Source organism: Rhinopithecus bieti, unplaced genomic scaffold, assembly GCF_001698545.2.
Source record: "Rhinopithecus bieti isolate Rb0 unplaced genomic scaffold, ASM169854v2 scaffold_74621, whole genome shotgun sequence".
In the NCBI taxonomy this organism is placed as follows: Eukaryota; Metazoa; Chordata; class Mammalia; order Primates; family Cercopithecidae; genus Rhinopithecus; species Rhinopithecus bieti.
The window spans coordinates 474380-495375 of record NW_016827731.1 but is presented as its reverse complement, the minus strand read 5'-3'; the positions used below and the strand labels follow the sequence as shown (position 1 = coordinate 495375).

General features: G+C 42.5%; 2 protein-coding genes across 6 annotated transcripts in view; one reads left to right on the top strand and one right to left on the bottom strand.

Annotated features, from left to right (window-relative positions):
• Positions 1-19181, top strand: part of CUNH17orf78 (chromosome unknown C17orf78 homolog) — a 21111-nt gene extending 1930 nt beyond the window's left edge. The window contains exons 2-7 of one of the 4 annotated variants that reach the window (XM_017864132.1): positions 185-271; positions 1449-1694; positions 12282-12404; positions 14951-15075; positions 15524-15640; positions 17867-19181. In XM_017864132.1, the coding sequence (XP_017719621.1) occupies positions 185-271; positions 1449-1694; positions 12282-12404; positions 14951-15075; positions 15524-15640; positions 17867-17944 (776 nt within the window). In that variant the 3' untranslated portion in view covers positions 17945-19181. The remainder of the gene's footprint in view (positions 1-184; positions 272-1448; positions 1695-12281; positions 12405-14950; positions 15076-15523; positions 15641-17866) is intronic. The other 3 variants (XM_017864133.1, XM_017864134.1, XM_017864135.1) reach the window with 3 other exon arrangements.
• Positions 1-20996, bottom strand: part of LOC108523483 (acetyl-CoA carboxylase 1-like) — a 177219-nt gene that overhangs the window by 134680 nt on the left and 21543 nt on the right. The window lies entirely within an intron of this gene.

Here is a 20996-nt window from a genome sequence, read left to right as displayed (position 1 = left end):
ATAAATAAAAGCAAAGTCTTTTAGAGAGTGTTTGATCTCCCAAGTTGCAAGTTTTACGAGCAGGACCTGCATTCTTTCATATCTTCTCCTCCATTGCCCAGAATTCTAAAAAGAAAGTACCAGTAAATTCTGATTTTCCCCAACTCTCCCCCCGTTCCCCTCCTCCCGCTCTGCTCACCCCTAGACCTCAGAGATAGCAGTTGCCGAGTGGAACAGCTGCCTGGGCTGTTCTCAAAGGACGTGAGAAGCATCGGAGAATTGCAAATGCAAGGTAGGGAATGGGTCTTTTCTGGAAAATGATATTGCCATTTCAAAAAATTTTTACCTTTAAAAGATGTCTCATCTTCCTGCTTCCTAGCCCATATCTCAAATATCCTATTTTAAGGATATGTATCCTCCCAGGAGGCTTTCTGGAAACCAATCTTTAAATTAACTGTCATTACCTAAGGCATGCCTATATTACTTAAACAGATGCAGACGAAAAAAGAGAAGGAGGCAGCACCTACTCCTCTCTGCATTAAAGAAAATCTATGAGCATTTCTCTGTGCTGAATTTACTGCTGTCACCAACCTTCATGGGAACCATGGCAGGAAGAAAGGCAGGATTTATATATTAGTACTATGAACACATACTAAAGAAGAAGTTAACTAAAAGGAGGAGAAAATATAGGAGTGGAATTTAACAGGAGTCATGAATGGAAGTGGGTCAGCTTGGCACTATTCAGATTAAAAACCAGCTTCGGCCAGGCATGGTGGCTCATGCCTGTAATCCCAACACTTTGGGAGGCTAAGGCAGGTGGATCACTTGAGGTCAGGAGTTTGAGACCAACCTGCCCAACACATTGAAACCCCATCTCTACTAAAGATACCAAAATTAGCTGGGTGTAGTGGTGCACGCCTATAACCCCAGCTACCTGGGAGGCTGAGGCAGGAGAATCACTTGACCGAGGGAGGCAGAGGTTGCAGTCAGCTGAGATCACGCCATTGCACTCCAGCCTGAGCAACAAGAACAAAACTCTGGGCAACAAGAGCAAAACTCCAAGGTTGTGCCATTGCACTCCAGCCTGGGCAACAAGAGCAAAAGCTCCAAGGTCGGGTGTGGTGGCTCACGTCTGTAATCCCAGCACTTTGGGAGGCCAAGGTGGGAGAATTGCTTGAGCCCAGGAGTTTGAGACCAGCCTGGGCAACACAGCAAAACCCTGTCTTTTAAAAAATTAAAAAATTAGCCGAGCATAGTGGCATACACCTGTAGTCCCACAGTCTCAGCTACTCAGGAGGCTGAGGTGGGAGGACTGCTTGGAGATTGAGGGAGTTTGAGGCTAGATTGAGCCACGATTGCACCACTGCACTCCAGCTTGGGTGACAGAGCAAGGCCCTGTCTCAAAAAAAAACAACCAAACAAAAAAACAAAACCAACTCCATTTTTCTGTCTGATTCTTCTCCTTCCAGAAACTCACATAGAAACCAAAAGGACAACATTCATTCAAAATCAGACTATAGCTACCTTGCAGTGCCTTGGCTCTGGCAGCAAAGTAAAAGTCAACCTTGTATATTTGGAGAGAAGGCCAAAGGTCAAGCATATTCTGAAGAACCTGAGAATCATTGCTGCTCCCCACAGAAACAGCTCTGCCTCCTCAAGCTGTCACCTAATTCCCACATCCAAGTTTCAGACTGGATCTCTACTAATAGGCAAAGGTGAGATTGGAAAAGAGGAAGGGGGCAGGCACTAACTTTTAGTTGACATCCTTGAAGGAAGCTGGAGTTCAGTAGCAGGAAAAGCTACAAGGAAATGAATTATCCTCGCCTTGGGCAAATCTATGTACTCTCTGAGAGTCAGTTTTATAATCTCTAAGATCCCTTCTAGCCCTGATACGCTGTGATTTTCATGTGATCTCCATTTCTGATGGGTCTTCTTTTGACGGTTTTTTAAAACTTCTTTTTTTCTTCCTTTTTTTTTTGAGATGGAGTCTCGCTGTGTCGCCCAGGCTGGAGTGCAGTGGTGCAATCTCGGCTCACTGCAACCTCTGCCTCCCAGATTCAAGTGATTCTCCTGCCTCAGCCTCCTAAGTAGCTAGGATTACAGGTGTCTGCTACCATGGCTGGCTAATTTTTGTATTTTTAGTACAGACGGGATTTCACCATGTTGGCCAAGCTGGTCTTGATTTCCTGACCTCAAGTGATCTGCCCGCCTTGGCCTCCCAAATTCTGGGATTACGAGCGTGAGCCACCGTGCCTGGCCAGTTTTTTTGTTTTTGTTTTTTTTTGTTTTTTTTCATTTTGAATGCACACAGTAAAATATTCAAACAGCATAGATTTATAGTGAAAAGTAAGTCTCTCTCCTACTCCTGTCTCTCAATTCTCCAGTTCTCTATCCCTGATGGAACCACTACTATCTACTTATTATATTTCCTTCCAGAGATACTCTGAGAATGTATGAATGTGCATATTTTAAAAACATAAATGGTAACATACCTTATACATTGTTCTGCCCCTTGCTTTTGCTCGTTGTTATTGTTTTGTTGTTGTTGTTTTGTTTTTTGTTGTTGTTGTTGTTTTCTTTGGAGATGGAGCCTCACTCTGTCACCCAGGCTGGAGTGCAGAGGCACGATTTCATCTCACTGCAACCTCTTCCTCCCAGGTTCACGTGATTCTCCTGTCTCAGCTTTCCAATTAGCTGGGATTACAGATGCCCACGACCATACCCGGTTAATTTTTGTATTTTTAGTAAAGGCAGGGTTTCACCATGTTGGCCAGGCTAGTGTTGAACTCATGACTTCAAGTGATTCACGCATCTCAGCCTCCCAAAGTGCTAGGATTACAAGCATTAGCCACTGCGCCCAGCCAAGTTCCTTGCTTTTCCATTTAATAATACATCTTATAGGTCGTTCCATTTCAATATGTATATATTTACCCCATACTTTTTTAAAATATTTGCCTCATTCTTTTTAACAGTTGTACATTATTCCATAGTATGTCTCTTCTATATTCTTTTATTTATTTATTTTTTTGAGACGGAGTCTTCCTCTGTTGCCCAGGCTGGAGTGCAGTGGTGCAATCTCGGCTCACTGCAAGCTCTGCCTCCTGGGTTCACGCCATTCTCCTGCCTCAGCCTCCTGAGTAGCTGGGACTACAGGCATCTGCCACCACACCCAGTCAATTTTTTGTATTTTTGGTAGAGATGGGGTTTCACCCTGTTAGTCAGGATGGTCTTGATCTCTTGACCTCATGATCTACCTGCCTCGGCCTCCCAAAGTGCTGGGATTACAGGTATAAGCCACTGTGCCCAGCCATGTCTCTTCTATATTCTACTAGCTCCCTATTGATATATATTTTGGTTGTTTCCAATCTTTTGCAAATACAAACAATGCTGCAAACAATGACCGTATATATTCTTTTTTCTTTTTTTTTCTTTTTTTTTTTTTTGAGGCGGAGTCTCGCTCTGTCGCCCGGACTGGAGTGCAGTGGCCCGATCTCAGCTCACTGCAAGCTCCGCCTCCCGGGTTTACGCCATTCTCCTGCCTCAGCCTCCCGAGTAGCTGGGACTACAGGCACCCGCCACCTCGCCTGGCTAGTTTTGTATTTTAGTAGAGACGGGGTTTGACCGTGTTAGCCAGGATGGTCTCGATCTCCTGACCTCATGATCTGCCCGTCTCGGCCTCCCAAAGTGCTGGGATTACAGGCTTGAGCCACCGCGCCCGGCCTACATTTCCATTTATTTATGTTGTCTTTAATTTCTTTCATTAGGGTTTTGTAGTTTTTAGTATACAGGTCTTCTGCTTATATGATTTTACATAAATGTTTCATTTGTTGGTGCCATCAAAATGATACTAAAATTAAATTTCTGATTAACTGCTAGTATATAGAAATATGATTAAATTTTATGTAGTAACCTTGTATTCTTAAACTTTTATGCATTTTATGCATAGTTGTAATAGCCTTTTGGTAGATTCTTTGAGATTTTCTACATAGACAATAATGTCATTTGCAAATAGAGCCAGTTTTGTCTTCCTTTTCAATTTGTATGGCTATGCCTATCATTTCTTTTCTTGCATCTCTATTGTATTTTTCTTTTTTTATTTAGCCCATTGTTCTAGCTTGTCAAGAACTTTGGATCATGAAACTGTCACTTAGTTTTTTAATTGTTTATCAAATTTCACCAATTTCCTCCTTCTATTTTTCATTTAGAAGTACTGAACCAATATACAACTACTATGTACCCACAAAATTAAAATAAAACACTGGAAATAAGTGTACCAGATAGTTTATACAAAACAAACACACCCATTTCTTGTTATGAAAATTGAAAACATATACAAATGTGGAAAACAGTATAATAAACACTTTGTATCAATCACACAACTTCAAAAATTATCAACACATGACCCCTTTTATTTCACCTATATCTTCACCAACTCCCTCTTTGTGCCCCCATCACTACATCATTTTAAAGCAAATCCAAACAACATTATTTTCAGATAGGGATTTGACATTAAACTTGTCTGCCACGCTATTCAAAGTTAGAAATGGCGACTTATTCATAATTTTATATTCACTGCATAGCTTGGCATCTTATACATAAAATATATAATCAATAAATTATTACTGAACTAAATTTTTGGGAATATCTCACTTTAGTACAGTTCTAGAAACCACTTCTCCCTTTTCTTTTCGAAAATCAATCTAGTTTATTGTGAGGTCCTTGTCTATACTTAGTTGTTTATTCAATCTTGTTTTTGGAAGTATTGTATTAAATATGTATGAGAAAATATCTATGTAATATATATATGAGTATTAAGGCATAGTAATGCAACAAATGCCCAACATCCAACTCAAAAACCAGAATTACAATAAATCACTAAAACTGCTGGGCTCCTTTTAAATCCTCCATTCTAATCTCTCTTGCAGAAGTCATCTTGGCTGTGAATCTTATCATTCAGATTTCAAATAATTATATACACACACATCCTTAAGTAAGATATTGTTCAGTTTTGCTCATTTTTGAGGCTTATAAAATGCCATTATACTGTAGTTAAGTTTCATGAATTATTTTAAAAACTAGCGTGTTCAATTTATATGTAATGTATTTTAGTTATGGTTGAATTGAAACATACATCTTATTCTTTATTTCTATGATCTATTCTTTGTTCTTTTTTTTCGCTTTTCCTAATTTCTTTTGGATTAAGTGAACATTTTTTATGATTCTCTATTATCCCCACTTGCCTTTTTTGTTAAATCTTTTAATTTCTAAAATTGCTCTAAGATTTACAATATATGTCTTTAACTCATCATAGTCTACCTCCATATCGTATTATACTACTTCAGATGTAATGTTAGAATGTTAGAATAGGATACTTCCATTTCCTCGCTCTCAACTTTCATACTATTGTTGTCACACAAATTTTTTTCTTGTATGTTATAAACCCTGCTTTAGACATCTGATTTCCTTTTACACTTATTTAAAATTCTAAAACATTTAAATATTTACTCTCATATTTACCATCTCTATTGCTCTCCATTTTTCCATTCAATCTAAATTTTAATCTGATATTATCCTCTTTCTGCTTGCAGTTCAGGTAAATCGTTTCAGCTTTTGATTCTCTGGGAAGGTCTTTATTTTACCTCTCTTTTTGGTGAATAATCTTGCTGAATATAGAACTCTGAATTGGGAATTTTTCTTTCAGCACTTTAACAGTGAGACTCCCTTGTCTTTCAGCTCACAAAATTTCTGTTGAGAACTCTGTCTTTCTCATTTTTGGAGCTCCAATTGCATGTATGTTACACAATGTGATGACGTTACCATAGGTCTGGGATTCTCTGATCGGTTTTGTTTTCTCCTCTCTCCACATTGCTCAATCTTTTTCTTTTTGTCTTTAACATTGGTTGATTTCTACTGTCCTATCCCCAAATTCACTGATTCTTCCTTCATCTGTGTGCAGTTTACTGTTAAGCTTGTTTAAACAATTATTACTTTCTGATATCCAGTTTTTATTTTTAGCTTTGTTATTTTATGTTTTTATAGTTTCAATCTCTTTGCTGAAATTTCTCATCTGTTTATGTATGTTGTCAATTTTTTTCCTAAAATCTTTAGTATATTCATCATAATTATTCTAAAGTCTCCACCTCATAGTCCTAAAACCTGAATTATCTCTGAGTCTGACTCTGTTTATTGCTTTATTGCCTAACAATGGTTCTTTTTTTTTCTTGCCTTTTTTGCTAGTCTCACAATTTTTGATTCAGTATGGGGTATCATTTGTACAAGGACAGTAGAGACTGAAGTAAATAGCATTTATACCTGGAAATGGGCATGCCTCTTTTTTCAGTCTCCTGGCATGTAAAGTTGAGTCCATCTTGTCAGTAGGTCAACTAGGTTTTGATTTTCTTGTTGCTAAAGTTACTTTCAGTGTATCACAGGCTATAAATTGCTCCAGCTGCGAACAGTGGTTACCTTGATCTTACTTTGGGGCCTGGAGTACTGAGGTTTTTGTCTGTGCTTATGCCCTACCCGGAGCTTTCAGAAGTCCCTGTATGCCTGTGTCACAAGGTTCTCTCTCCATATGATTGCCCCTTCCCCAGAGGTAGACTGCTATTCTTGTTACTTACTGCTAGGTTCATTGTGAGATACAAGGGATAACTTGGTTCTCCTGAGCCAGCCTTATTCTTAGCCAGGACCTATGCACCTTGGTCTTGGGAGGAGAGCTTTTTCAGTGTTCCTGCCATTTCCACTTATGGCAGCCAAACCGCCCTGTATCGGTGGCAGGTCTTAGGTAGAAGGGTTTTCTGACCTTCCCCTAGGGTAGCAGACCCCCATTTTGTATTGGTGCAGAATGGTGGGACGTAAAGACTTTTTTTCTTCTTCCCTTGGAGAAAATAACTTTGTTTCTATCTTTCAAAAAGATTCTGATGGCAGGAAGCAGAGTACCATACCCTTTCTCCAGAGGCAGATACATTTTGCTTCTGTTCCTTCTCCAGGGACCCTGGGGGCAAGAGGATTTGCTGGCCCTCCCCAAGTGGCTTAAGGCTTTTGCTTTTTTTTTTTTTTTTTTTAATGAGAGATGAGTCTAGGGAAGGGGGTGGTGTTTGGGGCCTGAATCCAAGCAGCTGTTCACCTTTTGCATACTCGCACCAGTAAAAGGCAATCTCTCTAGTTTTCTGTTCTAACTCTAGTTTTTCTTGAGAGCAAGCACCTGTTGGAGGCCCATGCAGAAGACCTTGTGTGTGAGTATGAACTACTTTGTATCTGGGTGACTAGTTATCCTAAATGTATATGCTAGCCCATATTTGACCTTTATGAATTTACTAAAATTGTAGCTGATTTCTTCTTACCTTTATCTAGCGTGACCTTCCTATTTCTCTTGTGCCTTGACAAGGGTAAACAATTCCTATATCTTGTCTCTTCTTGGAGGGCCTTGTCTGTTTCTAGAATTCATTTCTCATGGTTGCCTTATGACCTCAGATCTTTGAGAGGTTCAATAAAAGTTTTGATTTTATATATTATCTGACATGTGCTATTGTTATTAGGATAGGAACAACGGTTTCTTCTAGATTTCCATAGTTCAAGTGGAAGTAGGGTTTNCCGTCTCGGCCTCCCAAAGTGCTGGGATTACAGGCTTGAGCCACCGCGCCCGGCCATCCCCTCTTTCACTATTACTCAGGATCTATATATATTCTTCTTGTATACCTGTAATTTATCAGTACAATAAATTCCAAGAAGCAGGACTGCTGCATCAAAGGTTGATAGTTATTGCTAAATTACCCTCCCTAGAGGTTGGTTCCATTGTGCATACCCACACTGGGTGAGAATGCCTATTCCCCCACAGCTGCTGGGCAGTGGTTCTTAACCTCAGCCTGAAGTTTCTCTGCTTCAGCCCTCCTTTCCTTTTCTCACTCATTATTTTTGTCATATAGTTTTTTTTGTTTTGTTTTGTTTTGTTTTTTTTAGTGTAGCCAGTTCCTCTTTATAAACTGGTAATCCCCTAGATGCTATTGCTACATTACTGGAAAATAAAATAAAACTTGACATTTTTAGAGAAATTGGGGATCCACAAGCAGAATAATGGCAAAAAGTTTAAACACTAGACTAAAACTGGGAAATAAGTGGATAGGCTCTCAGGATGTGACTTAGGTACAGTAAATTATATATGCTAACATGACCTGAATGTTTCACTCACTTTATGATATTTTCTAAAATTCCACAGTGAAAATCATGTGAAGAAACCCCTGCCCCTCTTTTTTTTTTTGAGATGGAGTTTTGCTCTTGTTGCCCAGGCTGGAGTGCAATGACACGATCTCAACTCACTGCAACCTCTGCCTCCCACGTTCAAGCGATTCTGCTGCCTCAGCCTCCCAAGTAGCTGGGATTACAGGTGCCCACTACCTCGCCCAGCTAATTTCTTTTTTTTTGTATTTTTAGTAGAGACGGTGTTTCATCACGTTGGCCAGGCTGGTCTCGAACTCCTGATCTCAGGTGACCCACCTGCCTAGGCCTCCCAAAGTGCTGGGATTACAGGCGTGAGCCACCGCGCCCAGCCAGAAAACTCTTAAAAACTCAAAAGCATCAGGTGCGGTTCACGAGGCAGGCGGATCACGAGGTCAAGAGATCAAGACCATCCTGGCCAACATGGTAAAACACCATCTCTACTAAAAATACAAAAATTAGCTGGGCGTGGTGGCATGTACCTGTAGTCCCAGCTACTCAGGAGGCTGAGACAGAATAGCTTGAACCCAGGAGGTGGAGGTTGCAGTGAGCTGAGATCACAACACTGCAGTCCAGCCTGGCAACAGAGCAAGACTCTGTCTCAAAAAACAAAACAAAACAAAATTAAAAAATTAGCCGGGCATGGAGGCACGCACCTGTAATCCCAGCTACTCGGGAGGCTGAGACAGAAAAATGACTTGAACCCAGGAGGCAGAGGTTGCAGTGAACCGAGATTGAGCCACTGCATTCCAGCCTGGGCGACAGAGCGAGACACCCTCTCAAAAAATAAACAAGCTCAAAAGACTCTGGCAGGGTTTTGAACTTTCAACATTAATGCAAATTAATTAAATCAAATTGTTTCCTTCTTAACATGTGACAACTTGCTGTCCATGGCAGCTGTGATGAGGAATAGTGGACTTAAGTCATTTGGGAGTTTGGAGCACTCTGGGTGGAGTGAATATAGTGCTAGGCATTGTGAGACTTGAGGCAACTAAGGACAGTAGCTCTTAGAAATTGGGACAAGGAAAACTGAGAGGTTAAGGGAGAGGAGAGATGCCAAAGATCAACCTGACCTAATTCAAAAATTTGCATTTGGCTAGCCTCCCAGAGACAAAGAAACTCTTCCCCTTCCTTCATAACATAGTAGTTGGTTCCCACATCCAGAATTTAAGCTAATACTCTGTACTATTTGAACTATGCAAAAAGATCAAATGAATATTTGTAGATTAGTTTGGGGACCTAATCATCACTCCTGATACATTTTTATGAAACCATAATGATGAATCCCAAACAACCTATTTATTTATTTGAGACAGAGTCTCGCTTTGTCCCCCAGGCTAGAGTACAGTGGTGTGATCTCGGCTCACCACAACCTCCGCCTCCCAGGTTCAAGCAATTCTCACGCCTCAGCCTCTCAAGCAGCTGGGATTACAGGCCTGCACCACTACGCCCAGCGAATTTTTTGTATTTTTAGTAGAGATGGGGTTTTGCCATGTTGGCCAGGCTGGTCTCAAGCTCCTGTCCTCAAGTGATCTGCCCACCTCAGCTCCCAAAGTGCTGGGATTATAGGCGTGAGCCACCTCACTTGGCCCAAAACAACCAATTTATGAATGAACTTTTGAAACATAATCCCTTCTACAAGTTTGAAACTTCCTATTCTGAATGTAAATCTCCACTCAGTACCAGGATGTGATAAACCTCAAACAGGGTAGAAATAAAAATTAGAGCCGGGCGTGGTGTCTCATGCCTGTAATTCCAGCACGTTGGGAACCCGAGGCGGGGACACGAGGTCAGGAGCTCGAGACCAGCCTGGCCAACATAGTGAAACACCGTCTCTACTAAAAATACAAAAATTAGCCGGGTGTGGTGGTGTGTGCCTGTTGTCCCAGACGGTCTGCACAGAAGGATGTCCTGGAATTGGTCAGAAGACAGTTCATGAAAATGTCCTCAGGTAACATAGAAATTTGAAACTGTAAGGGTGAGAATGTTCTGCAATACAAATGGTCATCAGAAGATGTAGGTCAGGCCGGGCGCGGTGGCTCAAGCCTGTAATCCCAGCACTTTGGGAGCCGGAGAACGGGCGGGATCACGAGGTCAGGAGATCGAGGACCATCCTGGCTAACACAGTGAAACCCGCGTCTCTCACTAAAAAATACAAAAATCTAGCGGGCGAGTGGCGGCGCCTGTAGGTCCCAGCTACTCCGGAGCCTGAGGCAGGAGAACGGCGTAAACCCGGGAGGCGGAGCTTGCAGGTGAGGCTGAGGATCCGTCTACTGCTTTACTTCTTCTCAGCCATGTGCTGACAGAGCCAGACTCCTTGTCCAAAAAAAAAAAAAAAAAAAGAAGATGTAGGTCAACATGGAATGTAGAAAAAGGTAAATGGAGACTATTTGTTATTATTTATGAAATCTGGAAAAGGAAAAGGCCGCTATTATCAATATTTCAAAATTTCCTTCTGGTGGAGAAAGAAGACTCATTAGGTCATCTTTTTCCTCCTCTTTCAATCATAATATCATTCAGTTTGCAAAGTGTTTATACACATGCTTTCTCATTTTTATTTCTGTCTGATCTTCACAACACCCCTGTGAAATAGGTAGACCAAGTATTATTTTACTATTGCCATCTTACAGATTTAAAAAAACAAATCACGGAGAACTTGTGGTGACTTGTCCAAAGTGAGATTTGTTTATTTTTATCTAATCTGACTCATAAACACGTAAGTTATCACTTCAAAGAACTGACTAGCACTATGCTGAAAATGTTCTTGTTTTTCCTTTTGAACCTCTTGACTTTATGTCTGTCTCTGACAATGTCTGCCAACACTGTCTTCCTGATTAAACTGGAATCAGCATTACTTCTTCCCCTATAATTTCATACACAGTGCCTGGTACTATAGCCACTGGCCTCTAAGGTAAAGAACTATCATTTTCTCATGGACTTAAGACACGGAAGAGTAATTTAGAAAAGTCAAGTAGAATTTATAGGCCTTAATTTAATAAGCAATGAGACGAGACCACTAAAAATAGAACAGAAACCACACTGTCTGAATTGGATTAGGTCAATTCTGGAGACGAGTGAGGTTATTTCCAGACTCCAGCTAGACTCTATCCACCTCCCATCACTTCCACTGCTGGTGTGAATCACATCATCTCTCATCTGGACTTTTGCAATGGCCTCCTAACAGGTTACCTTGCTTCTACCCTTGCCCACTGCTAACCCATTCCCAACACAGTAGCCCAGAGATCCTTTGAAAGCAAGGCCAGGCCAGGCACAGTGGCTCACGCCTGTAATCCCAGCACTTTGGGAGGCCGAGGTGGGCGGATCACTTGAGGTCAGGAGTTTAAGACCAGCCTGGCCAACATGGTGAAACCCCATCTCTACCAAAAAATACAAAACTTAGCCAGGTGTGACGGTGTGCACCTGTAGTCTCAGCTACTTGGGAGGCTGAGGCACGAGAATCACTTTAACTTGGGAGGGAGAGGTTGCAGTGAGCTGAGATCTCACCACTGCACTCCAGCCTGGGTGACAGAGGGGGACCCTGTCTCAAAAGAAAAAAAAAAAAATGCTGAATGAATGAAATCAAGGAGTGCATGAAGCTGGGTGGCTTTTCCTTCTTCTAGCTCCTCCTGCTTTCCCCAGTCCCCTCTCAGAGTAGTTGATCTAGATTCTACTAGACACACTTGCAGCAGTCATTAAGGCTAACTGTGACATTTCAGGTTCTTCCTTGGACTTTAGAGCCATCTCTTTTTAAAGAAGGAAACCGTCAGCAGTTTTTAACGGCCTTCATCTTTATTATTATTGTGGCCTAAGTAATGATAGACAATGATATCATTGGTATCACTCCTTCACTCTGATCCTATGTTAGTCAGAAGTCCCATGGGCATTTAATCCATATCTCTTATTAGTATTGCTAAGCCCTCATTTACTCTTGGCATCATTTTGTGCTCACACCCTAAACCTATGGAAAGACAGGTTAATGGGACCACAATTGGAAGTTTACTATCAGCTGGGTAGGGTTTTATCAGATAAAATCAAAGGCAGGATGAAGTTTTCCCCTAAAGTTTCATCTTTTCTACTTTGTTTTATAGCTTTTTTACCAGGGATCTCACAATGTAAAGTCTATGCAGTGATGGGGGCTTCATCAGAGACTTTTTCCACCACTACCCCTTCTATAACTCCTGGGAATAAAGAAGAGAAAACTACAAGTACTGGTAATTTTTCTAGCTTTGAAATGACAAACTACAGAATAAGTAGGAGTAAAATAAGAACAGAAAAGAAACATTTTAGCCCCAATGTTAGTCTGGATCTACTGATATTTTTCTTAAGGTTGAGAAGTTACTGACTGTATGTTGAAAAATCATTCTTTTTTTTATTTTAAAAAAAATTAGCTTCTCTAGGCCAGGTGCTGTGGCTCATGTCTGTAATCCCAGCACTTTGGGAGGCCGAGGTGGGTGGATCACCTGAGGTCAGGAGTTCAAGACCAGCCTGACCAATATGGTGAAACCCCGTCTCTACTAAAAATACAAACATTAGCCAGACGCGGTGGCACAGGCCTGTAATCCCAGCTACAGGGAAGGCTGAGGCAGGACAACTGCTTGGACCTGGGAGGCGGAGGTTGCAGTGAGCCGAGATTGTCCCACTGCACTCTAGCCTGGGCGACAGAGTGAGACTTTGTCTCAAAACAACAACAACAACAACAACAACAACAAAATTAGCTTCTCTATTAAGAAGGTCCCAGAAATGTTTGTAATTTGACACCATCAATGATCGTTTGTCTCCATGCAAATGAGCTCACCCTGTAGCCAGAATTAGGGACAGAAAAAACAGTATTTCTGTAGTAGGTAATTCTAGCTGCTGTATGTATAGATGGACAATATTTAAACACTAAGCAATTTTTTTTTTGTTTTGTTTTGTTTTTTTTGAGACGGAGTCTCGCTCTGTCGCCCAGGCTGGAGTGCAGTGGCCGGATCTCAGCTCACTGCAAGCTCCGCCTCCCGGGCCATTCTCCTGCCTCAGCCTCCCGAGTAGCTGGGACTACAGGCACCCGCCACCTCACCCGGCTAGTCTTTTTTGTATTTTTTAGTAGAGACGGGGTTTCACCGCGTTCGCCAGGATGGTCTCGATCTCCTGACCTCGTGATCCGCCCGTCTCGGCCTCCCAAAGTGCTGGGATTACAAGCTTGAGCCACCGCGCCCCGCCGACACTAAGCAATTATAAGAGTCATGACACCAACCAAGTGCTTTTCTTTCTTTTCTTTTTTTTGAGACAGGGTCTTGTGTTGCCCAGACTGAAGTGCAGTGGTGCAGACATGGCTCACTGCAGCCTCGACCTCTGAGGGTCAAGTGATCCCCCCACCTCCGCCTCCTGAGTAGCTGTGACTACAGGTGTGTGCCACCATGTTCAGCTAATTTTTAAATTTTTGTAGAGACAGGGTCTCGCCACATTGTCCAAGCTGGTCTCAGACTCCTGGGCTCAAGCGATCCTACCGCCTCAGCCTCCCAAACTGCTGGGATTACAGGCATTACCCACCATGCCCGTCCCCAAGAGCATATATTTGTTTCGATATGGAGTCTCAGTCAGTCACCCAGGCTGGAGTGCAGTGGTGTGATCTCGGCTCACCACAACCTCCGCCTCCTGGGTTCAAGCGATTCTCCTGCCTCAGCCTCCTGAGTAGCTGAGACTACAGGCATGCACCACCATGCCCAGCTAATTTTTGTATTTTTAGCAAGACAGGGTTTCACTATGTTGGCCAGGCTGGTCTCGAACTCCTGACTTTATGATCCGCCCGCCTCAGCCTCCCAAAGTGCTGGGATTACAGGTGTGAGCCACTGCACACAGCTTTCTTCACTGTTTTTTAGCAAGAGTCGTCCTTAAATTGGCCAGGACTAAAATTCTATTAAGATTCCAATTTAGGTTACATCCTAGTTTCTACTAGGGGAAAAATGTGATATTAGTAATAACAAGATGCATATTAGGACCAGGTGAGGTGGCTCACACCTGTAATTCCAACACTTTGGAAGGCCAAGGCTGTAGGATCACTTCAAGCTAGGAGTTCAAGCTCAGTGGGAAATATAATGAGACTGTCCGTACAAAAATTTTTAAAAAATTAGCCGGGCATGGTGGCGTTCACCTGTGGTCTGAGCTACTCGGGAGGCTAAGGTGGGAGGATGGTTTGAGCCTGGGAGATTGAGACTGATGTGAGCCGAGATTGTGCCACTGCATGCCAGTCTGAGCGACAGAATGAGAAAAAGATGCATATTAGCCATTTGCCGCCAGATTGAGCTTCTGACCCAGAAGCAGTGCTAATTTTCACATTTCTTCCTCTTATACCACATGAAAGCCAGGAGAAACACAGGAAAGGGGATTTTCTAATCCCATTAAATGTGTCAGAGCAAAATGGTAGGAACCCTGATAAAGCTGACAATGAAAGAAGTTTAGAACTCCAGGTGTATCCAAGATTTTTCTTCCTGCAAGCAATGTTAAGAATCAGCCCTATGTGATTATGGAAAATCCCCAATTCCAGGGAAGGTGACTCATTGGGAAGAGGGTGCAAAAGAAGTTAGAGCAGAGCCCGTGATATTCAGCTCACCCCCACTCCCTCCAACCCTGAGTTTCAATTGGAAATTCTGCCTCTGCCTCTGGGTCTGGCTGGGCCTCTAATAGTTTTGTGAGCCAGAATAACTTCAGGTCAAAGGGTCAATCTCTTCCCTCTCTCAAATTTTCCTTTCTCCCTCTTCCACTCCCCTCTCTCCTTTAGACACAGATGAGAACCTAGAGAAGAGACAGAAATGGAGTATTGTGGTCAAAATTCTGATTGCTGTCACCCTGTTGCTCAGTGGAGTTGCCATTATAGTATTTGTAATTTTTGAAGTCCCATGCCCTGTAAGTTTGCTGTTGTATTGAATCCTTTGACTTGACCTATAAAGACTTTCTTCTGTTCCAGAGGCAGCTTGGCATAAGGAGAAAAGCAGACTTTGGAATTTGAGTAGATCTGCCACTCACACTCACTACCTGAGGGGTTTTGGGAAAGTTGCTTGACTTTTCTAACCTCAGGGTCTCATGTGTAAAATAAGTCTCATGATATTTGCCTCTCATGCTAGTTATAAAGATTGAGATCCTGTGTGAAAGGCACCTGGCATATAGGCGCTCGCCAAATGCAAGTTCCTTTCCTCTGCTGTACTTAGACATTTTCTAGGAAGGATAGGTCCATAGGACTGAATATTTTATTTAGAAGAGATGACTTCCTTTAAGTTGCCCAACATGAGGTTTGGAAGAAAACCAAATGCTTAGCAGCCACTTGATATTAATACCAGTCATTTTCTCCCTTCAGTGTCAATGCCTAGGAGCCAGGGAGCTGTGCCAATGCCAGCGGTTGTGGAGATGGCAAAGGAAGGGAGGCCAGCCACCTGGGACAGCTGAATTCAAGCTTGACTCTCAGCCTCAGAAGGAAAGTGTTCTCTGTGTGGTTTATGTCATTTGCTTAAAGAAGGTGGGGTAGAGGCTGGGCGCAGTGGCTCACGCCTGTAATCCCAGCACTTTGAGAGGCCGAAGCGGGTGGATCACCTGAGGTGATTGAGACCAGCCTGACCAACATGATGAAACGTCTCTACTAAAAATACAAAAATTAGCCAGGTGTGGTGGCACATGCCTGTACTCCCAGCTACTCGGGAGGCTGAGGCAGGAGAATCACTTGAACCCGGGAGGCGGAGCTTGCAGTGAGCCGAGATTGTGCCACTACACTCCAGCCTGGGCAACAGAGTAAGACTCTGTCTCAAAAAAAAAAAAAAAAAAAAAAGAGAAAAAGAAAAGAAAATGGGGTTAATATATAAGTGATAGGAGATTCCTCCCTAAGAGGACTGTGAAAAATATATATTTTTAATGTGCTAGGAACAGGGAGCTGCTTCAGTTATGAAGCAAATGTGGGCAATCCTTCTTATGTCAGGAAATAGGTAGGATTTTATACTACTGTTTTCCTAACATCAGTCCAGCCATAATACAATAGGGTGCTTATTGAATACACATACCTCTGGGCCCCATATAAACTGAATCAGATGATTTAGATTGGAGCCAAGAATCTTCTAAGATTTTTAAGGCCAGGCCTGATTCATCATGCCTGCAATCCCAGTGCTTTGGGAGGCAGAGGCAGGAAACTTGCTAGAGTTCAGGAGACCAGCCTAGGCAACATAGTGAGACACTGTCTCTGTAAAAAAATATATATATATATACACACACACATATATACACATGTATATATATACACAGAGATATATACATGTATATATAACAACAAAAAACATGTATATATATACGTGTGTGTGTGTGTGTATATATATATATAGCCAGCTGGGCCGGGCACGGTGGCTCACGCCTGGAATTCCAGGACTTTGGGAGGCCAAGGCAGGTGGATCACGAGGTCAAGAGATCGAGACCATCCTAGCCAACATGGTGAAACCCCATCTCTACTAAAAATACAAAAATTAGCTGGGCATGGTGGCACGCACCTGTAGTCCCAGCTACTCGGGAGGCTGAGGCAGGAGAATTGCTTGAACCCAGGAGACGGAGGTTGTGGTGAGCTGAGATTGTGCCACTGTACTCCAGCCTGGGTGACAGAGCAAGACTCAATCTCAAAAAAAGGAAAAAAAAAAAGAAAGAAAAAAAAAAGCCAGCTGGTAGCACGTGCCTGTAGCCCTAGCTTCTTGGGAGGCTAAGGTGAGAGGGAATCACTTGGGCTCAGGAGCTGAAGTCTGCAGTGAGCTATGATCGAGCCACTGCACTCTAGCCTGGGAAAGAGAGTGAGACCCTGTCTTAAAAAAAAAAAAAAAGAACGTTATCATTTCTCCTGAACATTGGAAGAAATAGGCCTGAAGTAAATTACAAAGTCTAGTCCAGAATTAGAATTAGAGATAACCATGTAGCTGCAACTATGATTGAACTTCTATGAACATAATAAGCTACTAAATGATAAGGCATAAAAATAGGGCCAGGCGCGGTAGCTCACACCTGTAATCCCAGCACTTTGGGAGGCCAAGGTGGGCAGATAATGAGGTCAGGAGTTCGAGACCAGCCTGACCAACATGGTGAAACTCCGTCTCAACTAAAAATACAAAAAATTAGCCGGGCATGGTGGCACATGCCAGTAATCCCAGCTACTCAGGAGGCTGAGGCAGGATAATCACTTGAACCCGGGAGGCAGGGGCTGCGGTGAGCCGAGATCACACCACTGCACTGCAGCTTGGGTGACAGAGTGAGACTCCGACTCAAAAAAAAAAAAAAATAGTACTAAGATAGCAATTTTATATGCATTATCTCATTTGAGCCTTACATAAATCCTGGAAAGTAGCCAGGGCAAGTATTTACATTTCACTCATACTTAAGTTGAGGCTTTAAGAGGTTTTGTGACTTCCCAAGGTTACACAGCTGGTAGAACAGAACTATGATCCAGATCTTTTAATTACTTTGCTAGTGGGTTATAGGTTCCAAGCAATTATAGGTTCTCATACCTATGTGCACCTTGATCATACTTTCTCAGTGTAATTATTGATTAACGAAGAGGCAAAATGAAGTGCACTTGGAATTACATGGGGTTTTGTACTTAGCCAGCCCTTTTCTTCGTACATGAAGAACTATACACTTGCATCCTTTTTTAACTTTCATATTTCCTTTCAATCTCTAGGTTGGACGAGATGCTGCCAATTCATCAGACCCAAAGAAAGCCGCAGGGATCACTGTTATCCACCAGACATACTTCTAAAAAGTTCTGCTGTATCTCAAACATTGAATGATACTACACAGTCTTCTCCCTATTAATATGGGCACATTCTTGCCAATTTCACACTCGTATCTTCAGCAGGGACATTACAATCAAACACCAATTCCTGGTTAATGAAGGGAGAGTGTGGGCTTAGCAGAGTTACCCTCATGCCTCTGTCTGAGCCACAACCTTCTGTAATTCACTTCACACATCCATTAAAATTGATATCTTTCCATCCCCTCAGATGAGAACAAAAAGTGTTCCCTTCAAGCACTGTGAATGGACCTTATTGCTCTCTTTGGCAGAAGACTCAAACACAGCCTCCAAGGAACAAGGCAGCTGTTAGTGGGACATAGCTTCCAACTCCTCTGTTATCTTCACAGCTGACTTCACGCTCACTGGCCCTCAACTAGCTTACAGTGGGACTCCTCATCTCCCTGATTGACATTCATAAGGTTTTGTAATTTAGCTCCTGGTACTACATGTACCTATCCACACACTGCTGAAGGGAACTTGACCCTATGCATTCCAAAAGTCTTCCTCATAAGTTATCCCCAAGGGGTTCAGGGACTACAGACCATTAGTATCCAAGTGAAGTTTTCTGACGATCCAGAATTCCTAAGGTATGATATCCTGATGTGATATCATACTTTAACAGAAAGCTGCATACCTTTTGGACAAGGATTCCAGAGCAAAATAATTATGATAATGCTGGTTCTCACAGAAGCATAACTATGAGTCAAATCTAACCTGCTTAAATAAGAGTTCGCTGAGAAAGTGAAACCACCTGCTCTTGAATCAATGTTCAGGCGAAAAAGGAAATGTCAGGAGGGATAAGATAGGGTGAGACCCTGCTTCTTTTCCTAAGAATCTGAAACCGTTCCATTTCATTTTGGTGAAATGGGTCTGTTTCTAAGTAATTCTGTTTTCTTAGTTCTCAGGGGGGGAAAAAAAAAAACAGAAAAAAAAAAACAAAAAAAACCCATAAAACTGTATCCTTCTTTCTTTCGCTTCAAGTGCTGTCCAAAAAGTGATTATCAAAACAATACCAACAGGGGAAAATCTCACCCTAAGGCTCGATTTAATATTCAAGTCCAGCCTGAAAAAGACAACAGATACAAAGCATGGATAATGAGGACATGTTTCAAAGAAGCTCCGAAGAACCTCTAGGGTCGGGCACGGTGGCTCACGCCTGTAATCCCAGCACTTTGGGAGGCCAAGGTGGGCGGATCACCTGAGGTCAGGAGTTTGAGACCAGCCTGGCCAACATGCTGAAACCCCATCTCTACTAAATACACAAAAATTAGCTGGGCATGGTGGAGGGCACCTATAATCTCAGCTACTGGGGAGGCGGAGGCAGGAGAATCGCTTGAACCTAGGAGGTAGAGGTTGCAGTGAGCTGAGATCTCGCCATTGCACTCCAGCCTGGACAACAAGAGCAAAACTCTATTTCAAAAAAAAAAAAAAGGAACCTCTATATTTCCATAGAGCACACCTTGAAAATATGACAGAGAGGAAAGAACACTGAGGTTGGCATTTGGATGAATGAGTATATTATTTGCATCCTGCCACTGATCCACAATGTTGCTTCAAGTTTATTTTGCCATCTGACTTAGTTTGACAATAAAATAGGAAGAAAAAAAAAAATGCCTGCTCTTTCCTAAGACCACTGGTGAAGATGATTAAAAGCATTAAACACTTAGAAGTTCTTGGTCCAGAACTAATGTCTACACGCATCCTCACCCTTCCCAGCCTCACCCACCACTGAATGTCCCTTAATCCTGAAACATGAGATTTCCCAGGAGATAAAACCTATGGCAAAATCTGCACTCATCAACTCTTCTAACTCTTCTTGGAGGCCGGGCACAGTGGCTCAAGCCTGTAATCCTAGCACTTTGGGAGACCGAGGTGGACAGATGGCTTGAGGCCAGGAGTTTGAGACCAGCCTGGACAACATGGTGAAACCCGTCTCTACTACTACTAAAAATACAAAAATTAGCCAGGCATGCTGGTGCGCACCTATAATCTCAGCTACTCCAGAGGCTGAGGCATGAGAATTGCTTGAACCTGAGATTGAACCACTGCACTCCAGCCTGGGTGATAGAGTAAGACTCTGTCTCAAAAAAAAAAAAAAAGTATAATTTGGGCAACATTTGTACTGACTCTATAGAAATTCACAGACAGAATCAAAATTATTTTGCTTTGGGGACAATTTGTTTCCCCTGACAAAGCATAGACCCCTCAGAGGATTTTCTGACTCTCTAATCAGTTAATAACTTCGAGTCCTATATTCCCTTACTAGTGAAGATCTTTCAAAACAGAGATGGGAGAGAAGGCAGAGGAGAAAGGAGAACTCCTGTGTGGGCTTTGGGATGTGGACTTCAGTCTGCAGATCACTTCAGAGCTGGGCACCATTTCTAGTGTCACCATTATAGACCAAGTTACACACAACTTGATAAAACACTGTTTCTGTGGAAGTGCCAATTATTCCTGTGGAATTATTCACTGTTTCGTTTCTTTTTCTTTTTTTGAGATGGAGTTTCGCTCTGTTGCCCAGGCTGGAGTGCAATGGCACAGTCTCGGGTTCAAACTATTCTCGTGCCTCAGCCTCCTGAGTAGCTGGGATTACAGGCATGTGCCACCACAGCCAGCTAATTTTTGTATTTTTAGTAGAGATGGGGTTTCACCATATTGGTCAGGCTGGTCTTGAACTCCTGACCTCAAGCGATCCACCTGCGTCAGCCTCCCAAAGTGCTGGGGTAAAAAGGCTAGGCATGGGCCACCGCGCCTAGCCTTATTTGCTGTTTCTATTGCAAGTTCTTTCTTATTAAGCTACCATACTGTTTTTATAATTATTAAAGTACGTTCTCGGCTGGGCACAGTGGCTCACGCCTGTAATCCCAGTACTTTGGGAGGCTGAGGCGGGCGGATCACAAGGTCAGGAGATCGAGACCATCAAGGCTGACATGGTGAAACTCCGTCTTTACTAAAAAAAAAAAAAGAAAAGAAAAGAAGGCCGGGAAGCTGAAGGAAAAATATGAAAAGGATATTG